This window comes from Phyllobates terribilis, unplaced genomic scaffold (genome assembly GCF_046119375.1).
Source record: "Phyllobates terribilis strain yellow unplaced genomic scaffold, ASM4611937v1 Scaffold_7__3_contigs__length_470593459, whole genome shotgun sequence".
In the NCBI taxonomy this organism is placed as follows: domain Eukaryota; kingdom Metazoa; phylum Chordata; class Amphibia; order Anura; family Dendrobatidae; genus Phyllobates; species Phyllobates terribilis.
The window spans coordinates 317732698-317754136 of NW_027362767.1; the positions used below are offsets into that span (position 1 = coordinate 317732698).

General features: G+C 41.6%; 1 protein-coding gene across 3 annotated transcripts in view; it reads right to left on the bottom strand.

The window, feature by feature from the left end:
* COL4A6 (collagen type IV alpha 6 chain) overlaps positions 1-21439 on the bottom strand; it is a 276656-nt gene that overhangs the window by 161840 nt on the left and 93377 nt on the right. For all 3 annotated transcript variants that reach the window (XM_073641112.1, XM_073641113.1, XM_073641111.1), the window contains exon 4: positions 12914-12997. In XM_073641112.1, coding sequence (XP_073497213.1) covers positions 12914-12997 — 84 coding nt within the window. The remainder of the gene's footprint in view (positions 1-12913; positions 12998-21439) is intronic.

The following is a 21439-nucleotide window of genomic DNA, read 5'->3' on the forward strand; positions in this document are numbered from 1 at the left end:
GCAGAGACTGAGAAGCGCAGGCATGCTTGCGCTCCTCAGTGTCTCGCTGTGACGGCATAAAGATGAGCCGAGGTCATGTCCAATGAACTCGGCTCACCTCATGCACGTCACTGACAACGTGAGAAAATTCTCCTGCACTCAGCGCTTCAGCGAGAGAATTTTCCCACGCTGTCAGTGACGTGCATGAGGTGAGCTCATGTCCAATGAACTCAGCTGACCTCACGTCCGCTCCCAGCAGCGGGAGCCACTGACTGAGGTCACCGGAGTGCATTCAGGCAGCGCTGCTCCGGTGACCTCCTTTACGACACTGCTGTACCGTGGGAATTTCTCACGGTACAGCGGGGCCGTAAAGCAGCTAACTGGAGCAGCGCTGCCTGAACTCCGGCGAACCCGCTCATGCAATGACGGGGCTGCTTTACGGCCCCGTCATTCTAGCGGCGGCAGCGGTTCAGAGCGGTCACATTCTATGTGGCAGCTCTAAACTGGAGATCTTCGTGGGACACTCGTGGACTACTACGGAGGGGTAAGGATATGGTTGTGGTTTATTATTTTATATTTTATTACAGGAGATCGATGGCTTCGGGGAATTAGGTGTCTAGGTGAGTATAGGTGTATTTTTTTATTTTTTACTTTAGTTTAGGTGGCGATCGGCGGGGACAGGTAATGTATGAACTAATTTATTTTTGGTAACCACTGACCACCAATGACATGTATTTAAAATTTATTGGGGACCAAAAACCCAAAAAAAATATGGGGGCCTAAAAAAATAAAACATGTATAGGGGCAAAAATATAAACCTATGGGGGTCAAAATAACATATGGGGCAGTTTAAATAGCAGGATCAGGCTGTTGGGAACTACTGCTCCCATCAAGGTGATCCTGCTGGCACGAGTGGACGGGGGACAGACATAGGCCGATGGGAGTAGTAGTGTCACATCGGCCTATGTCTGCCTGCACGCGCACACCCGCAGACATCGCGCACACCCGCACACATCGCACAGACACCGCGCACACCCGCAGACACCGCACACATCGCACAGACACCCACACACACCAATCATGACCGGTCTGGGAGGTGAGGCTGACCTGTGCGGCTGTGGGAAAGTTCATGTGAGTTCATGCAATGCAGTCAAGCATGAACTCACATGAACCCTCTGAGGGCACCGCGGCTACTTCAAATGAACAGCTGATCAGCATCAGTGGATACCTCAGCTGTTCATTTGAAATAACCAGCGGGAAAGCGCAGCACAGAACGGGAAAGCCGGCGGTGAAGTCTTTTCACTGCCGGCTTCCCCGCCCGGGTCCTTCGCTCCCCGCTCCTTGGTGCTGCGCTCCCCGCCCGGTCCTAACTTACGATCGGGATGGGAGGTGGCGAGGGGAGCGGAGGATCGGGGTGGGAGGCTGCGGGGAAGCAGTATGGGGCTGTGTGATTGTTTAAAAGCCGGCGGCTTTTTACCGCCCGCCGGCTTTTAAACAATCAGGAGAATTCTCTCACGCTGGGATGGCATTCTGATGACAGGCTGGATCGCAGCTGAGGGCTGCCATCCAGCTTGTCATCCTTCAGAGACACTGCAGAGCGCAGGCATTATGGGAACTTCCGATTCCGGTATTCGATATTGTAAAAGTATCGGAATTAAGTATCGGAATTCCGATACCGCGAATATCGGCCGATACCCGATATTTCAGTATCGGAATGCTCAACACTACTCACAACACATCCTAGATCTGAATGAATGAAATATTCTCATTGAATACTTTGTTCTGTACAAAGTTGAATGTGCTGACAACAAAATCACACAAAAATCATCAATGGAAATCAAATTTATTAACCAATGGAGGCCTGGATTTGGAGTCACCCCCAAAATTAAAGTGGAAAAAACACACTACAGGCTGATCCAACTTAGATGTAATGTCCTTAAAACAAGTCAAAATGAGGCTCAGTATTGTGTGTGGTCTCCACGTGCCTGTATGACCTCCCTACAACGCCTGGGCATGCTCCTGATGAGGTTGCGGATGGTCTCCTGTGGGATCTCCTCCCAGACCTGGACTAAAGCATCTGCCAACTCCTGGACAGTCTGTGGTGCAACGTGACGTTGGTGGATGGAGCGAGACATGATGTCCCAGATGTGCTCAATCGATTCAGGTCTGGGGAACGGGCGGGCCAGTCCATAGCTTTAATGCCTTCATCTTGCAGGAACTGCTGACACACTCCAGCCACGAGGTCTGGCATTGCCCTGCATTAGGAGGAACCCAGGGCCAACCGCACCAGCATATGGTCTCACAAGGGGTCTGAGGATCTCATCTCGGTACCTAATGGCAGTCAGGCTACCTCTGGCGAGCACATGGAGGGCTGTGCGGCCCTCCAAAGAAATGCCACCCCACACCATTACTGACCTACTGCCAAACCAGTCATGCTGAAGGATGTTGCAGGCAGCAGATCGCTCTCCACGGCGTCTCCAGACTCTGTCACGTCTGTCACATGTGCTCAGTGTGAACCTGCTTTCATCTGTGAAGAGCACAGGGCGCCAGTGGCGACTTTGCCAATCCTGGTGTTCTGTGGCAAATGCCAAAGGTCCTGCACGGTGTTGGGCTGTGAGCACAACCCCCATCTGTGGACGTCGGGCCCTCATACCACCCTCATGGAGACGGTTTCTAACTGTTTGTGCAGACACATGCACATTTGTGGCCTGCTGGAGGTCATTTTGCAGGGCTCTGGCAGTGCTCCTCCTGTTCTTCCTTGCACAAAGACGGAGGTAGCGGTCCTGCTGCTGGGTTGTTGACCTCCTACGGCCCCCTCCATGTCTCCTGGTAGCGCCTCCAGCCTCTGGACACTACGCTGACAGACACAGCAAACCTTCTTGCCACAGCGAGCATTGATGTGCCATCCTGGATGTGCTGCACTACCTGAGCAACTTCTGTGGGTTGTAGAGTCCGTCTCATGCTATCACGAGTGTGAAAGCACAACCAACATTCAAAAGTGACCAAAACATCAGCCAGAAAGCATTGGTACTGAGATGTGGTCTGTGGTCCCCACATGCAGAACCACTCCTTTATTGAGTGTGTCTTGATAATTGCCAATAATTTCCATCTATTGTCTATTCCATTTGCACATCAGCATGTGAAATTGATTGTCAATCAGTGTTGCATCCTAAGTGGACAGTTTGATTTCACAGAAGTTTGATTTACTTTGAGTTATATTCTGTTGTTTAAGTATTCCCTTTATTTTTTTGAGCAGTATGTGTATAAATATATATATATATATTTTTTTTTTGTAGTTAAAGAAAATTCAGAACCTTGGAAAAGAAAATCCGTTGCCATTTTCTGAGACTTGTAACTTAAATTTTTCATCACTGCAGCTGAGTGAGTGAGAGCTTGCTTTGTTTGCGAGCTGAGCGTTAGTTTTTAATTATGTCATTTTCGGGTTGATGTGACATTTTGATCACTTTTTATTGCTTTTTTTTAAGAGCAGTGCAAAGACAAAAAATCTGCAGGTCTGGTGATTCGATTATTTTATTCTTTTCTGTGTTTAATGCATTGCTTAAGTAATTTTATATTTAGATATTTTAAACACAATGATACAGTTTATTTTTTTATTTCTTTATTTTTGACGAGGAAAAGTGGGGTTATTTATTTTTGCTCCATTGTTTTAGTCCGCCTAAGGGACTTGAACCTTATTTCGTTTGATCACTTATACTATATACTGTAATACTACAATATTCCAGTGTATAGAGAAATTTCAGTTCCCCTTGTGGCTGAGCTTCACAGGAGGACTAAGAAGTCAGCTATGGGGGCTCTCGGGGGACCACAGGCTGCCATGGAATCCAAATTACTAAGGAGCTAAGGGGAGCACACTGGCAATTTTGCCACTTAAATATCAATATCAGCGTTTGATAGCGGCATGTAAATGGTTAACTGCAGCGATCAGAGGTATCTCAGGCCACCACAGTTACACGCAGCAGCCTGTAAAATAGATATTTTCCCTTAATAAATTCAAAATATAAAATACATCCAGACAAATCAAAAGAATGATGGTAGGGTTGCAATCACAAATGCATTTCAATTCCATTAGTTCTTGCCCATGGTCTGCTGGCTTGGGGTACAACAAAGGGTGGCCTTGTTAAATTCTACTAGGGTGTCCAGAAATGGAGTGTAGTGTAAAACGCATAATTCAAAGAACAAACACACAAAAAACAGTAATCATCTGAAAAGAAAAAGAGTAAAAGATGCGTAAAGGATATACAAAGTATAAATAATAAAAATGGGCACAAAAGTGCATATAAGGCTAGGTTCACCCCCACCCCACGTTCAAGTCTTCTTCAGGGTCTTCTGTCGGAAGTCTCAAAAAATGGTATTTGGATATATAACCCCTATTGTAACCATTCACTATAATGATGCTTTATACTCAGGTGTTTCGCCCGAATCCTGTTTTTTGGGGCTTCAGACGGAAGCCCCTGACAGAGTCTCAAATGCGGGGTCAAAAGTAGTGTGAACATAACCAAAACAGAACAAGTAATAGAGCAACTATCAGGTAGAAAAATGAGAAGGTACTTCTACTTCGCTATGTTTATTTCAGACCCTGTTTCCAGTGAAGCTCACAATTTAATTTCTCAATGTCCAACGCACACAAGCGCTAATTTACTTGTACGTGTTTGGAGTATACTTATTGTCAGGTAAATAATTATAATAAATTATTTTTTCCCATAAGAAATTCCAAAAAAAGAGACTAAACCTCAAAAGATCTCATTATTAGATGTTGTGCTCCATTGGTCATGTCTGCCATACAAAGGATCTAGTATGAAGCTAATGCCAGCGCCCAGTCCCAGTCTTCTCTAGTAACAAACGGTATAAACAATGAGGGCGTCTATGGTTTTATACTGGGACATAAAAAGAAAGGTTATATTAATTATTTTGTATGGTTACTTTTTCTCTTCATTTATAATTATGCAGCTTTATTTACATGGAATCTAATCTTGTGGAGCTAACCAGGCAAATTGTTGGGAAATAGGGAGGCCAGGGTGCATTATACTAATTCCAAGGACTCTAGAGGAAAGCTATATAACTTTTTCATGAAAATCCATCATTAGTACAGACCTTTAAATTATAGCACCAGTAATATAAGAGCTACTCATTAATACATACAGTACTTTTTGTGTTCATTCTCTCCCTGCCTGCATCATCAAAGGGCTATGATTTGTCAGGACTGGGGCAGTAGGTAGGTATATAGAAACCGGCATAAAGCTCTTGCCCTCATGTTTCTTTCTAATAGAAAGTAGACCCAATCCATCTATAAACTGCATGAATTGTGATTCATTTAAAGGAATCTGTCACCAGATTTTTGCTACCCCATCAAAGAGTAGCAGAATGTAGAGCAGGGATGTCAAACACACAAAGGGCCAAAATGAAAAACTTGGACAAAGTCGCAGGTCAACCAGTATACAGTATAATGGGCAGCACATAGTGCTCCATACAGAATAATGGGCCCCACATAGTCCTCCATACAGAATAATGGGCCCCACATAGCTTTCCATACAGTATAATGGGCCCCACATAGTGCTCCATACAGTATAATGGGCCCTACATAGTCCTCCATACAGAATAATAGGCCCTACATAGCCTCCATACAGAATAATAGGCCCCACATAGTCCTCCATACAGAATAATGGGCCCCACATAGCTTTCAATACAGAATAATGGGACCTACATAGTCCTCCATACAGTATAATGGGCCCTACATAGTCCTCCATACAGTATAATGGGCCCTACATAGCCCCCCATACAATATAATGGGCCCTACATAGTCTCCCATACAGTATAATGGGCCCTACATAGTCCTTCATACAATATAATGGGCCCTACATAGTCCTCCATACAGAATAATGGGCCCTACATAGTCCTTCAAACAGTATAATGCCCCCCACATAGCTTTCAGTACAGTATAAAGAGCCCTACATAGTCCTCCATACAGTATAATGGCCTCATATAGTCCTCCATACAGTATAATGGCCTCACATAGTCCTCTATACAGTATAATGGGCAACATAGTCCTCAATACAGAATAATGCGCCCCACATAGTTCTCCATACATTATAATGGGCCCCACATAGTCCTCCGTACAGAATAATGGGCCCCACATAGCTTTCAATACAGTATAATGGGCCCTACATAGTCCTCCATACAGTACAATGGGAGCCACAAAGCCCTCCATACAGAATAATGGCCCCACATAGGAATGGTGATCCTGGTGTCGCGGGCAAAATCTTAAATCACCCTGTGGGCCAAATTTGGCCCATGGGCCAGAGTTTGACATGTATAATGTAAAGCCAGAGAACTGGACAGATTGTATTTGCTGCAGATCTTGCAGTTCTCTGAATGCTGAGCTCTGTATAACCCCACTCACACCACTGATTGTGCACAGTGCAGACAAACAGCTGCCAATCAGAAAGCTACTAATCAGTGGTGGGGGTGGGGTTGTACACAGCTCATGTATATGGAGGACTACATGGCAGCAGGTTTATCCTCTAGTGATAATCTCCTGCTGAAAAAAGTCTGATTATATCAAAACTACAGAAAGCAGCCCAGTAAGTGAGATATCAATGGAATCAGGGTCTCTGTCTCTACATTATGCTGCTCTCAGATTAGATGATAAACACATGTTAACAAACCTTTAAATGCTTACATGTAATACTATATTTTCGCTGTAGTAGGTGCTGCAACAGAAAAAAAGCTGTTTAGGGACATTCCCAGACTGCTGGGGTAAATTTTCACATTACATGGGATATTCACAATGAGACAACCCCTATCTAGATAGGAGGCTAGTCCAAGTGGGAAACCCTTGTTTGTATGACTCTATTACTCTAGGCCAAAATTACAGCGAATGAGAGAGTTACTCAGGCTGATTTCTATTACTCTCTCATCCTTTGCCAGGGGGCAAAAGAGAGGATCATTCGTAGATCTGTTGCAGTAGAAGCAAAGAAAGGATAATAGTGCAGAGTGCACTGCACAGGGTACCAAATACCCCCATCCCCAGCTGTCTCCTGGTTGAGTCTAGGTCCCAATGCACATTCATACATATACACCATCAGTTGATCATCACAATCTATCCTATCCTGTGGCACTGCAATATCTACGCCCATACAATTAAAGCTCAAAAATGCATGTATTGTCTTACTATGTGACTGTATACATTGTTTTTCTTATGAAACCAATAATTTCCTTCTCACACAATTACGGTGGAGAATGAGGTTAATTGGTGGTTATAACTTTTCTTTTTTCTCTGCTTATCTAAATGCAGACTTTTGTAACTTGAAACAAATTCCTTTCATTTTTTTCTATGGAAGGGTAAATCTTTAAGCTCAGACTAGTTTACAGCCATTTGCTGTTAAGCAGATTAAGAGGAGTATTAAGGAGGTGAATCTCTGCTGGATATACAGTACTGTGCAAAATGTTTAGGCAGATGTGGAAATAATGCTGCAGAGTAAGAATACTTTATAAAAACAGAAGTGTTAATAGTTTATTTTTAGCAATTAAAATGCAGAGTGATTTAACAAAAGAGAATCTAAATAAAATCAATATTTGGTGTGACCAGCCTTTGCCGTCATCAATTCTTCTTGGTATACTTACACACAGTTTTTTCATAAACTTGCCAAACATCTTAGAGAACTAACCACAGATCTTCTGTAGGCTTGCACAAATACTTGGCTCTTCATGTAAATCCAGACAGGCATGTTGATGCTGAGATTGGGGCTGTTTAGAGCTCAAATCATCACTTGGGTTTTTTTTTATGCTCAAAGGGGATATCTAGGATTTTGGGGTTAAGAACTAGCAGACAGATAGTTACTGACTACCTGCCTGTTCTGCACGGGGACAATCTCTGGCGGTTCAGCTCCTGCTTCACTTCACCTCTTGCAACTCTTCCTCTTCCGTTCTGCTCTGTCGATGGCGTGTCATTGTAGACATCATGCTAATTGACAGCTGGCTTCCCGCAGTTAGGAACATCAGTATAACATCAGCAGAGACGCCCCATCCAAAGAGCAGAGTGGAAGACACTGTTCTGTCAATGTGACGTCCCCGGAAGCCATTGAATTGCCTGCAGGAGTGGTCTGTGACCACTTTAAGCCAAAGACTGGTACCAGGCAGAACAGGCAGGTAGTTAGTAACTATCTGTCTGTTAGTTCTTAGTCCGATGTGCAAAAATAATAAAAGTCACAGATAAAACCTTTAAGATCGTTCATAATGTCATTAGCTTAATGTTTGGGGTCGTTGTCCTGCTGCAGAATAAATTTGGGGCCAATCAGACACCTCCCTGATGGTATTCCATGATGGATGAGTATCTGCCTGTATTTTTCAGCACTAAGAACACCATTGATCCTGACCAAATTACAAACTCCATTTGCAGAAATGGAGCCGCAAACTTGCAAGGAACCTCCACCATGTTTCACTATTATCTGCAGACACTCATTGTTGTAGCAATCTCTAGCAGTTCGCCAGAAAAATGCCTTCTATTACAGTAAAATATTTCACATTTATTTTTGACTCATCAGTTCAGAGCACCTGCTGCCATTTTTCTGCACCCCAATTCCTATGTTTTCACGCATAGTTAAGTTACTTGGCCTTTTGTCCCATGTTGAATGTCTTGTTTTTGGCTGCAGCTATTCAATTAAGTCCAATTCTGGCCAAACTTCCCAGAACAGTAGATGGGTGCAGTTGGGTCCCACTGGTTCTGCAAGTTCTGAGCTTATAGCACTGCTGGACATCTTCCCATTTTGAAGGGAGGTAAGCATGATGTGACCATCTGCCGCACTATGTTCCCTTGGCCGACCACTGCGTCTACAGTCCTGGAAGATGCCAATTTCCTGGTGTCTTCAATACTAAGAAATACAAGCTTATACTTATCCATCATACAATACCATCAAAGAGGCACCTGATTGGCTCCAATTTTCTGCAGTAGGACAATGACCCCAAACATACAGCCAATGTCATTAATAACTATCTGCAGCATACAAAAGAAAAAGGAGTCCTGGAAATGGTGATATTCCCTTCAAAAAAGCCGTGATCTCATTATCACCCAGTATATCTGGGATTACATGAAGAGACAGAAGGATTTGCACAAGCGACATCCACAGAAGATCTGTGGTTAGTTCTACAAAAAGTTTGGAACAACCTCCTTCTTGAATTCTTTCAAAAGCAGTGTACTAGTGTACCTAGAAGAATTGATGCATTGATGCTGCTTTAAAGGCAAAAGTGTGGTATCTCCACATATTTATTTGATTATATTTATCTTTAATCACTCACTTTGAATTCTGTTAACTGATGCAAATAAACTATTAACACTTCGATTTTTAAAGTGTTCTTACTTGGACGCATTTTTTTCAAAACCTGCCTAAAAGGTTTGCATAGCACTGTATAACAACACCATTGCTGAGATAGTTGCTAAATGTTTATAGACATGGAGACTTTTGTAATTAGGATTCTAACTAAAAAAAAAAATCTGTGCAGAAATTCCCTTCCAAAAATTGTTTCCCATGAGATAAAATTAGTTCAGTCCTTTTAGATTTGTCTCCAACAGTACAGCAGATCAGGATAATCAGTCCAGAGGATATTGACATAAGAAGATGTAAGTTTAACCCTAAAATAACTATATGTCAGAGTCCTTATTCCGCTCTAAATAGTGGCAATACAAATAATTTTGATGCTGTGGCTGTCAATGACAGCCAGGGGCTCTGGAGAGAAAGCATTACTGATTCTGTATAATTGTGTAATTATAGCCCCCTTAAAGGAATATTCTGCCCCTGTGTGTCATATACTACATAAAATAAGTAAATATGTAAAAAAAATCTAAAAATAAAATGCTGAATGAAACACATCTTGTACCCATGTTGTACCACTGGCAAACACATTGAAAGTATGAAAGTTCCCAAACTACATGAAGCTAAAGCTCATTACAATTGATATGAATGGGATTAAATGTGTTTTAGGAACTAAACAAAACAAAATATGGCTTCAAGAAAAATACTAAAGACACCAACATGGAGAAGTTAATATGGTCCCCAGATTGCCAGATGTGCCTAATGAAGAAGCACTTTCTGTTCTCAGATTGCCTGTGAAAACAGACCAAATCTTTGTGACATCCCCACAAAAGAGATGCCAGCAGCTTTTAGTACAATGTCAACACTTCTAAAGCCAGTTCAAACAGCCATGCCAAGGCCCCGGAGAGGAGTAGAAGACAGATATGTGAGCTCCTGATCTGTCCATGTTATGGTCAGCAGCTGTGACAGAGCTTGATTCCATTGTTCTTTGGTCATAGAAAAATATTATCAGCTCACTTGACCCACATTAAGATGCCATGCTGCCTTCATTAATGTGGCCTTTCAGCAAAATTACAGGAATTGGACACAGAACAGATGTCCTGCATATCTCTCTACTTAGCAATCTTTTCCCCGTGTGGGTAGATGCCAATTAGGGCTTACCACTCTAATATCTAAGGAAGCTGAAGAAAAAGAGAAACAGGAACTTTCTGGCAACAAGTGGCTCATATAAATATTTTCTTTCTCATATACTTATGTTTTTCTAAATTTTACTTCTTTGAGAAGTATAAGAATGTAGGGGATCCTTCTACTGGAATTCCACCAATCCTGATAATGGGGGTCCCAAAGTCCCCTGTGTGAATAGAAAGGTGTTGCATGCTTCACCACCCCTTCATTAACTACTATAGGACTGACATAACAGATATTTCCATCAGACTTTTACAAGTGAATGGGACTTTGGCCAGGCCACATACTGTATGTACACAACTGTTCCATTCATTTAAAGGGGTTGTCCGGTCCAAATCGATAAGTCTGAGGTCACTCTGTGTGATGCATACTTATGAATCCCCCCAGTGGATGCACTGTGTGCTGTGGGGATTCGCCGGTTTCTGAGTCAGGATCAGAGGGCATATGTGTGTTATACATACCCCCGGCCATACACTTGTATTGAGCGAAGTCGCGCCCCGACTAGTGACACGAACGTCCAGTGGGCGTGGCAGACTAGGGGGCGTACACTTGATATCCACTGGACGGGCTCTGGCCGGGGGTATATATAGAATATAAGTACCCTTTGGTCCCGCCTCAGAAACCGGCGAATACCCGCAGTGCACAGTGGGTGCACTGGGGGGATTCATAAGTCTGCAGTCACACAGAGTGACTGCAGATTTGTCAATTTGGACCAGACAACCTCTTTAAAGACCCCTGTTCTTGAAGTTGATGGGGGTCCAGGTGATGAACAGTTGAGTAATCATTTAGTAGGAGAACCCCTTCATTATTAATACACGGCATACCATAAGAAACACTGACTACAATGCACCACATTCTGAAGACAGCTACATGTAAGGTAACCATGTCTTTTCTCATCTACTTATTCAGTGCAGAAAAATGCCACCACTTTCATAATATCATCTCCATTTTATATATGATTTCTTTACTATGGAGCCCTGCCTTTTTTCTCTTTATATGTTCATTCCTCACATAATGTGACAAGTCATCATCTGTGTATGATTGGTTAAAATGAGTGATATTTCCATTTATACTTATTCCAATATCTGAAATAATAAGCAACTTCTGAGAAGTTACTGCAACACGGCCAGAGGTTTGAACCATTTTAGCACCTACATAGGCCATTTATGCAATGCACGTGGGGGGGTCTCTACAGGGAGTGTCCCTCTTTCCAGCGACTTTGCCTCTGGCCAGAAGGGTAGGCTCCCTAAATCTGCGGCACTTGATATATGGCTAACCACCACAATTTTGCTATATAGACTATCTAAAGTGCATAGGGGGGTTTCATAAGTCTTCCACATTAGTAGATCTCGGAGGAAAAAAAGGATTGGGTATATTAAATTTTAAGATTTCTGGAAGTATTCATGGATGCTCAGAGGGGTTAGTGACTTCTTTTCTCTTCTTATGTGTGGGAGTCAGGAGGAAAAGCTTGCGGAGCATTGTTAAACGGGTTGTCCAGTGAAAACAAGTCATCACCTATCCACAGGTTATCTGATAAGTTTTATGTCGGTGTGGGTCCGACCACTGGGACTAGCACCACACGGCAGAATGGGGAACTTTTATCCCTGTTAGAATGAAGCAACCCTGTGCATGTTCGACTGCTGCTCCATTCATTCCCTATGGGACTGCCGAGCATTGAGCTCAGTTTTTTCCAGAAGCTCCATGGAGAATGAATGGAGCGGTGCTCAGGCATTCTCCCTGCACCATTTTATAACCAGGATAAAAGCTCCCTATTGGGGATAAAAAATTATCAGATCTGCCAATCAAGGTGGATCCCAGCAGTGGGACAACCACTGATCAGTAAGGTGTCACCTCTTCTGTAGATAGGTAAGAACGTATTTTCACTGGACAACCCCATTAAGTGTATGGCAGCAATCTAACAAGGTGGTTTTTCACCACCTCTGGAGTAACATGGCATACCATGATCTAGATGGAGAAATGTATTTTTTCATCTCACTGTCATGTTAGTATGTAACAATGTAAACATAATTATCATTTGCCCATTCCTTTGCAGTATACAGATTACAGACCAGAATGGAATGGAATGTTCTGGATAAATGAATATATCTGTAGATTCAATGTGAAATTACACAAAATTTCGAGAGTCTGCTCAAATAACACTGTTAATCAGATCTGAATGGAAAACCTGCAGGACCAAATGTTCAGCTGCATGACAGCTACAAAGAGGGTGAAAGAGCCAATGTCTTACAGGTCCCCAATTAGGTCAGAGGACCACATGGTCCCACAGATGTTCTCGGTCTCTTGCACAGATGCATGATGTTACTAGATTTTTGTTTCTCCAGATGTACTTTGTGAAAAAAAAAATTAAGAGATAAGAGTTAGTTGCAAATGTTTCCATCCAATGTAAAAGGAAAAAAACTTACTCGAGCTCCTTTCTCTGGAAAACATTTGCAGCCCCCGCTGCAATCTCGTCCTGCACATGGCCCCTGATAGGTCTTCTTTCCTCCCTGTGAAAGGAAAACATAAATATGAGATCATTTATGGCTCCCACAAACCTTGCATAAATAGATCACCAGTCACATTAATAACTGTTTCTCTTCATTCTGACATTGACGTCCTGAGCTGTAATCACCTCTGACAAGTGTTTGGTAACATATGACATAGGGATATATAGAATGCCGCCTCCCAAGAAGATCCTTTGTGGAATGTTTACTTCTCTATAGCATATATATAAATGGATGACCTCTTGGTATAGTCCATCTGCTAATCTTAGAATGCAGTTGATAAAACTTTTTTCATACAGCTGGATGAAGTGCGTATAGTGTCAAGTTGTAGTAAACTAAAGAAGGACAAAGTATATACTGATGTCACATGCATATTTTAAACAGGTGGCTTATACATTGCAGATGGAAAATAAATGATAGAGAGTACAATCACCCAATATAGAAAATCAAAAAATGTTAGATCCTAAGCATCTAGAAATGTACAAAACAACCAATATCAAAGATTTCAATCAACACGGCACAGGTACAAATAAAAAGCGGACGCATCTCTGTGCCTAATCTGTGACATCTATCAGGGGCAGCTATGATAATTCAGTAATTCCAGTTAGGATTATGTAAAAATAGGTCAAAGAATTGGAAGCAATTTAATCTTTCCATTTATTGCAGACGCACTTTAAACTGGGACTGAAAGTTCTATGATTTAAATAGTGAGTAGAACAAAAAACAAAAACACATAAGAGGAAAACGTTTCAATTGAGGGAAAATGTTAGAAGTTGGAGACTATCAGATTGGAAAAAAGTATTTTTGAAAACATTTTTCTAAAAAAAACGACTGATATCAGGTCTATAGCGCTCTCAATGAAATCTGAGATACAAGAAGCGGGGAGAGACGTTAATAAAAGTTTTACTGTCACATTGTATAAAGAGCTTAGTAAAAGCAGGAGACATGTTCCTTTAATGAACACCTTGAAATAAAAAGTTATGTAGAGCTAACCTCAGGTTAGAAACAAGAAACAAAATGTATGTAGGCAATAAAGTAAGATACATTAGGTGAAGCATTGATGAAGAAGATACATTATTTCATATGTGATATAATGGTTGGATTGTAGAGAAATATTGGGATGAGGGTTATGTCCTAAAATCCTTGCTGATTATTTTTCTGCAGAATGTGACTATGGTGTGTAATACCATCATTCACCTAGTGTGAATTTTTACATCAAAAAGTATATGGCAGAGACTACTTATTGTATAGCAATTTCTATTACTGAGAAGATCAAACTGCAGTGGTCTGACATGGAAAGAATGGAAGCTCCTTTGTCCTGTCCTAACTTGCTGGTCTTTGCCTTCAGGCAGGTATGGTTTCTAAGTAGACCCAGGATGATGTATTGCATACATTCTTTAATTTTTTTTTTCCTTAAGGGAAATAATATAGAGTTCATTATAAAAGAAATATTCTATATAAAGTTTCATTATAGAGCTATATAATACCTATATTTGTCAGCAACACAGAACACTAGCAGCTCAGTGATGCAGTTATCATATAGGAGATGTCTATGTACAGTTGTTAATGGCTTCTTATTTTTCTCTTTAGATCTTATCGTTGGCCATTGACAACTGGAGGCTGACTAGGTGTCCTCCAAAAAATTTAAACAGAACCTTCAGAAGTATTGTTAAAGGGGTTGTCCAGGATTCATTTTTATTGCTGCACAAGTTGGGGATGTTAAAAACAAAAAATACAGCAACAATCACCCTTCCTGGGTCTAGCAATGCCTCGATGCCATTGCTGCAGTCTTTGTTGATTGGCAGCAGTGGTGACAGTTTCTGCCAACCACTGGGCTCAGCAGCTTGCGCCATCTACTTTGACATCACCCCTGAGCTCAGTCATTGTTTACAGGCCACAGCCGTGAAATCTCGAATACAGTGCATGTGACTGATGTAGCCAAGACCGGGGTGACAGCAGAGTGATTATTTTCATCATTTATATGACTATGCAGCAATAACAAAATATTCATGGACAGCGCCATTAAGCTGCAAATACACATAAGATAGAAGTAAGATAAAATGGTCAATTTTAAAATTTTTGAGGTCCTCAACTTAGCCAATGTAGACCACTGACTGGCAAAAACATAATTGGTCAGGTTAGATTTTTTTTAGCCGTTGACACTTTGTTGATATGAAAGATCCAAAAGACTAACCTGCACATTTTTTGCCAATCACAGCATTATGTGTATAGGCAGCATTACATCGCCAGTTTGTTGTATCAATCAGCTCAGGACTCAAGTGATATGACTGTTGAGAAGCCTAACTCATCTACATTATGGTCACATATCATATTAATCCGATGCATCTAACAGTATTTCTTGACCCTTGTGAACATCAAAACAATTGCATCTATTTAGATATCATTATCACCATGAACTTTTATCTTCAGGTGAAACTGCATCATGGTGGAACACCAAGGTATATAAGCTGAACTGCAGAAAAAAAAAGACATGGACCGCACATCCAAAAATCATAGGGTGAAGGTGCAGGTAATGAGCAACTATTAGGGGATAGGTTCAAGTATCACATTAGAATTTATGATTTTGTCCCGTAAATGTTATGTGATCATTTCAGTTGAATGTGCTACATTGCACATACAAAAATCATACGTTGATCTAATATCGTAAGGCAAAACTTTACAAAACTGAACATGAGGTTCTTGGTTTAACATTCTGATCAGACTGTAAAAAGCCCACTGCCACGTCATGGCGAACCTCTCACCGCGTCCCTAACTTATTATAGCCTTAAAAGGTGCAGCACTGTGCGCCAACCACCACCACCGCAGCGACAATGCACCAGCAGGGCAGGCAACCTGGTGCCTCACAGCACCCATGCTGTAAAGCTGAGTCGCCATCACTCCAGGCCACCCAAACCCACAGGGACAGAACCAAAGCAACAATGGCCACCCCACAGCACCAACACCAAGTGAACGAAGCAAAAAACTCACCTTCCACATGCTCTCAGACTGTGAACTGAAAGCAAAAATAGGCAGAACCCCTATTGCAGTCTCCTATTAAAAAAGCCTGTGGCAAATGGGAGGGTTGCTGGACCGCACCTTTAAGGCTATAATAAGTTAGGGACCCACGAGAGGTTCACCATGACGTGGTAGTGGGCTTCATATAGTTTGATCAGAAGGTTAAACTAAGAACTTCATATTCAGTTTTGTAAATTTTTGCCTGGCGGCATTAAATCAACGTATTATTTTTGGATGTGCAGGCCATGTCTTTTTTCTACAGTTCAGCAAACACCAAGGTATATAGTTGCAGCACATTCAACTGAAATGGTCAAATAACATTTAAGGGACAAAATCATAAATTATAATCTGATACTTCAGTCTATCCCCTACAAGTTGCTCATTACCTGCTCATTCTTTCATCCCTTTATTTATCTTGCTCAACTTTTCCTTTCTTTCTTTATTAATGGATACAGTATACACTTCCCCAACAATAGCGTAGTGCAATAAATGCAGCCTGCCCGATTCTCTCCTTCAGCGAATTCTGGGATATACATTTTATTTGGGCTTTGGTGTCTATACCATCCATTAAAGTATAGCCAATTAAAGTATTTACTGTACAATTATATTTTTTTATTGATGATTAAGTGTCATAAATACCAGTTGTAATTCTAAGTAGAGACACGCGGTTGTCATTTGGTTTGCATTACAGAGGAAATCAATAGCACATTCATGTGCACCAAACTTAGATACTGTTTGGCTGTCAGGGTTTTTTTCATGCTCAGTTTGGGTTTGCAGCTTAAAATGTTGCACCAGAAACAGCGTGCAACACTTTCAGTCTTTAAAATATTTTGTAGCAGGTCACACCAGTAAAACATGGTGGAAGAGTAAATCCTAAACAGCTAAGTTCTTGTTTAGCGAGTGTACACCACTATACACTGATTCCATTCAATTCCGATCATTCTGTGCACCATCTATATCCAGTAACTGTACCATTAGGGCTGACATAAAATTTATAAAGAGATTAGAATTTTTATAAATGTGCTCAATTTATGTTTTTAATAGGCACAAAAATTTGTCAGAAACTGCATGTCTTCATGAAATTGTGAAAAAACACAGTCTTGAACGATAATGAAAACACATCCCAAGTTCGATCCTGCAATTCATAAGGAATTCTTAACATAGAAAAGAAAAATTGATGAGTTGAGTATTCTGTAAATATTCACTGCTAAATATTTGCAAATCTACAGTGGTGGCCAAAAGTATTGGCACCCCTGCAATTCTGTCAGATAATACTCAGTTTCTTCCTGAAAATGATTGCAATCACAAATTCTTTGGTCTTATTATCTTCATTTAATTTGCTTGCAAGGAAAAAACACAAAAGAGAATGAAGCAAAAATCAAATCATTGATCATTTCACACAAAACTCCAAAAATGGGCCAGACAAAAGTATTGGCACCCTCAGCCTAATACTTGGTTGCACAACCTTTAGCCAAAATAACTGCGAACAACCGCTTCTGGTAACCATCAATGAGTTTCTTACAATGCTCTGGTGGAATTGTAGACCATTCTTCTTTGGCAAACTGCTCCATGTCCCTGATATTTGAAGGGTGCCTTCTCCAAACTGCCATTTTGAGATCTCTCCACAGGTGTTCTATGGGATTCAGGTCTGGACTCATTGCTGGCCACCTTAGAAGTCTCCAGTGCTTTGTCTCAAACCATTTTATAGTGCTTTTGGAAGTGTGTTTTGGGTCATTGTCCTGCTGGAAGACCCATGACCTCTGAGGGAGACCCAGCTTTCTCACACTGGGCCCTACATTATGCTGCAAAATTTGTTGGTAGTCTTCAGACTTCATAATGCCATGCACACGGTCAAGCAGTCCAGTGCCAGAGGCAGCAAAGCAACCCCAAAACATCAGGGAACCTCCGCCATGTTTGACTGTAGGGACCGTGTTCTTTTCTTTGAATGCCTCTTTTTTTTTCCTGTACACTCTATGTTGATGCTTTTTCCCAAAAAGCTCTTCTTTTGTCTCATCTGACCAGAGAACATTCTTCCAAAACGTTTTAGGCTTTCTCAGGTAAGTTTTGGCAAACTCCAGCCTGGCTTTTTTATGTCTCGGGGTAAGAAGTGGGGTCTTCCTGGGTATCCTACCATACAGTCCCTTTTCATTCACACGCCGACGGATAGTACGGGTTGACACTGTTGTACCCTCGGACTGCAGGGCAGCTTGAACTTGTCTGGATGTTAGTCGAGGTTCTTTATCCACCATCCGCACAATCTTGCGTTGAAATCTCTCGTCAATTTTTCTTTTCCGTCCTCATCTAGGGAGGTTAGCCACAGTGCCATGGGCTTTAAACTTCTTGAAGACACTGCGCACGGAAGACACAGGAACATTCAGATCTTTGGAGATGGACTTGTAGCCTTGAGATTGCTCATGCTTCCTCACAATTTGGTTTCTCAAGTCCTCAGACAGTTCTTTGGTCTTCTTTCTTTTCTCCATGCTCAATGTGGTACACACAAGGACACAGGACAGAGGTTGAGTCAACTTTAATCCATGTTAACTGGCTGCAAGTGTGATTTAGTTATTGCCAACACCTGTTAGGTGCCACAGGTAAGTTACAGGTGCTGTTAATTACACAAATTAGAGAAGCATCACATGATTTTTCAAAACAGTGCCAATACTTTTGTCCACCCCCTTTTTTAGGTTTGGTGTGGAATTATATCCAATTTGGCTTTAGGACAATTCTTTTTGTGTTTTTTCATTGAAGACAAATTAAATGAAGATAATAATACCAAAGAATTTGTGATTGCAATCATTTTCAGGAAGAAACTGAGTATTATCTGACAGAATTGCAGGGGTGCCAATACTTTTGGCCACCACTGTATTTTAATTTTCAATATTTACCCAGAAGATATTTATTAAAATGGGTATATTTAACATTTTTGAAAAATACATTTATATTAACAGACGGTAGATATTCAGTTTTCAGCCATTCTTATGACAGATCAAAGGAATATATCCATTGTATACAATATGTCATAAACACTCAATAGGTAGGTTGCTCAGCTTTTCTCCATTGTCGTTCCTGGTAGACGGCTGCAGGCGCTATATCTAGTTTAAAGTGAACCTGTCAAGGGGATTTACCCTTATAATGTACCGTAATTGGAGAGCGGCTAACATTTCCAATCATGTCTTTATTTCACCTAAGTGTTAGCGCCGAGTATGCAAACATTAAAGACGTTGTCCACAACTTTTATGTTGATGACCCATTTTTAGGATAGGTCATCAATGTCTGATAGCTGGGGTCCGACACCCGCCACTCCAGCGATTAGCTATTATCGGTGTCGGCAGCAGGAAACACTCACCTGCCAAGCTGCTCCGTTTACTTGTAGTGACTGCCGTGCGGTACTACACATCTGCCTCCTATTGATTTGAATAGGAGGCGGATGTGCAGTACCAAGCTCCGGCCACTACAAGTAGATGGAGCAGCTCGGAAAGTGAGTACTTCCTGCCAGCGGCCGACACAGACACCAGCTGATCTGCGGGTGTGCCGGGTGTCGGACCCTGGCTGATCAGACATTGATGACCTATCCTAACGATAGGTCATCAATGTAAAAGTAGTGGACAACCCTTTTCAATTTTAAATGGGTTATCCAGGTCTTTGCTTGACTTTTGCTATGAGTCTAAGAACATACAGTTGCTAATTACTTGCTTGTTCTGCCAGGCGCCGATCTCTGCTGGCTCAGAGTGGTCACGGATCACTCCTGTCGGTGGTTCTGTTGATTCATTTGACCTCACATCAACAGAGCAGCTTCTTCTTCTGCGCTGCTCTGTTGATGGGGTGTGACTGCTGATGTCATTCTGAATGACAGCCAGCTCCCCACAGTTAGGCAGCAGGGAGCCTTTTGTAAATCAGCTTGGCAATGGCAGAGATGCCCCATCAGCAAAGTAGAATGGAAGAGAAGAAGCTACTCTGTCGATGTGACATCAACGGTAGCCACAGAATTGATGGCAGGAGCGGTCCATGAGTTGGTAGACTTCCGCACTGGGCAGAACAGCCCCATAGCAAAAAATAAGCAAAGTCCTGGATAACCCCTGTACTCCCAGCGCTTGTGTACGGGAACTAGTCCAGGAACAGCATCACTCATCCCGGCTTCTTGTTTGTATTACGCCCACAATGGCATGATTAACAAATCAGCATGAGCAGAGTGGAGGAAAAGAGGGATTTTTTCCTCCTCCTTCCTTCTATTCCTGCACATGCTGGCTTGTCAATCATGCAAATGTGGGTGTGATACAAGCAAGATGAAGGGATGAGTGACTGTTCTCCTAGACTAGCCTTGGTACACAAGTGCTGGAATTTAATCATTATTTTTACACACATTGCACTAACACTTAGTTCACATGTCCAGTAATGATCCATTAGAACGGATCCAGCTGCAATCCGTTGGCAAAAAAGTTGTGCAGACACAACTTTTGGTCCGATTTTAAATAACTGATCTCTGCTGGATCGATTTTTTAACATTAAAGACTATGGAAAACAGATCTGTAAATTAGCCATCCATTTTTTTCCATTTGTAACGGATCCAGTAAGCAAAAAATAGATCCTTTACAAATGAAAGAAAAACGGACAGATAATTAACGTATCCATTTTCCATAGACTTCAATGTTAAAAAAAACCCCAACGGATCCAGCAGAGATCAGCTTTTTAAAAACAGACTAAAAAGTTGTGTCTGCACAACTTTTTTTGCCAATGGACTGCTGTTGGATCCGTTCTAATGGATCACTACTGGACATATGAACACAGGCTTAGGTGAAAGAAAGGCATGATGGAAACTATTATTTGGAGCCTGATAAAGTGCTCATATTGCATGATAAGGGTAAATCCTCTTGACAGGTTTCCTTTAAGGCTATGTTCACACATTGCGTCTTTTCAGCGTTTTTTTTCTGCAGCAAAACCTGATCTCTTGACAGGAGGTTTTTCAGGATTTTTCTTGCCTTTTTGCTTGTTTTTTTTGTGCATTTTTTTCACTGTCCTTTCGTCTCTTTATGCATGTACATAAAGTTCAGTGAAAAAAAATCTCATTCTGGTTTTGGCACAAAAAACGCTGAAAAAACAGACCTACATTTTTTGGTGCGTTTTTTTCACCACCCATTACTTCCAATGGGTGAAAAAACACTGAAAGAAGGGACATGCTGTATTTTGCAAAGCACAAAATACTGATCAACTAAAAACCAACCTCTGTGCATGAAATTTCTGGAATATCATAGACTTTGCTGATACTGTAAAAAGCAGTTGAAAATTTGCATTAAAAACGCATTAAAAAAACGCAATGTGTGAACATAGCCTAATTTCAATTGTTTGTTTGAATCACTTTGAATCAGTAAACAGGGGCTATGACCCCCCACCCATTTTAAACAGTGAGATATCCTGAAAGATCATCTAAAAATG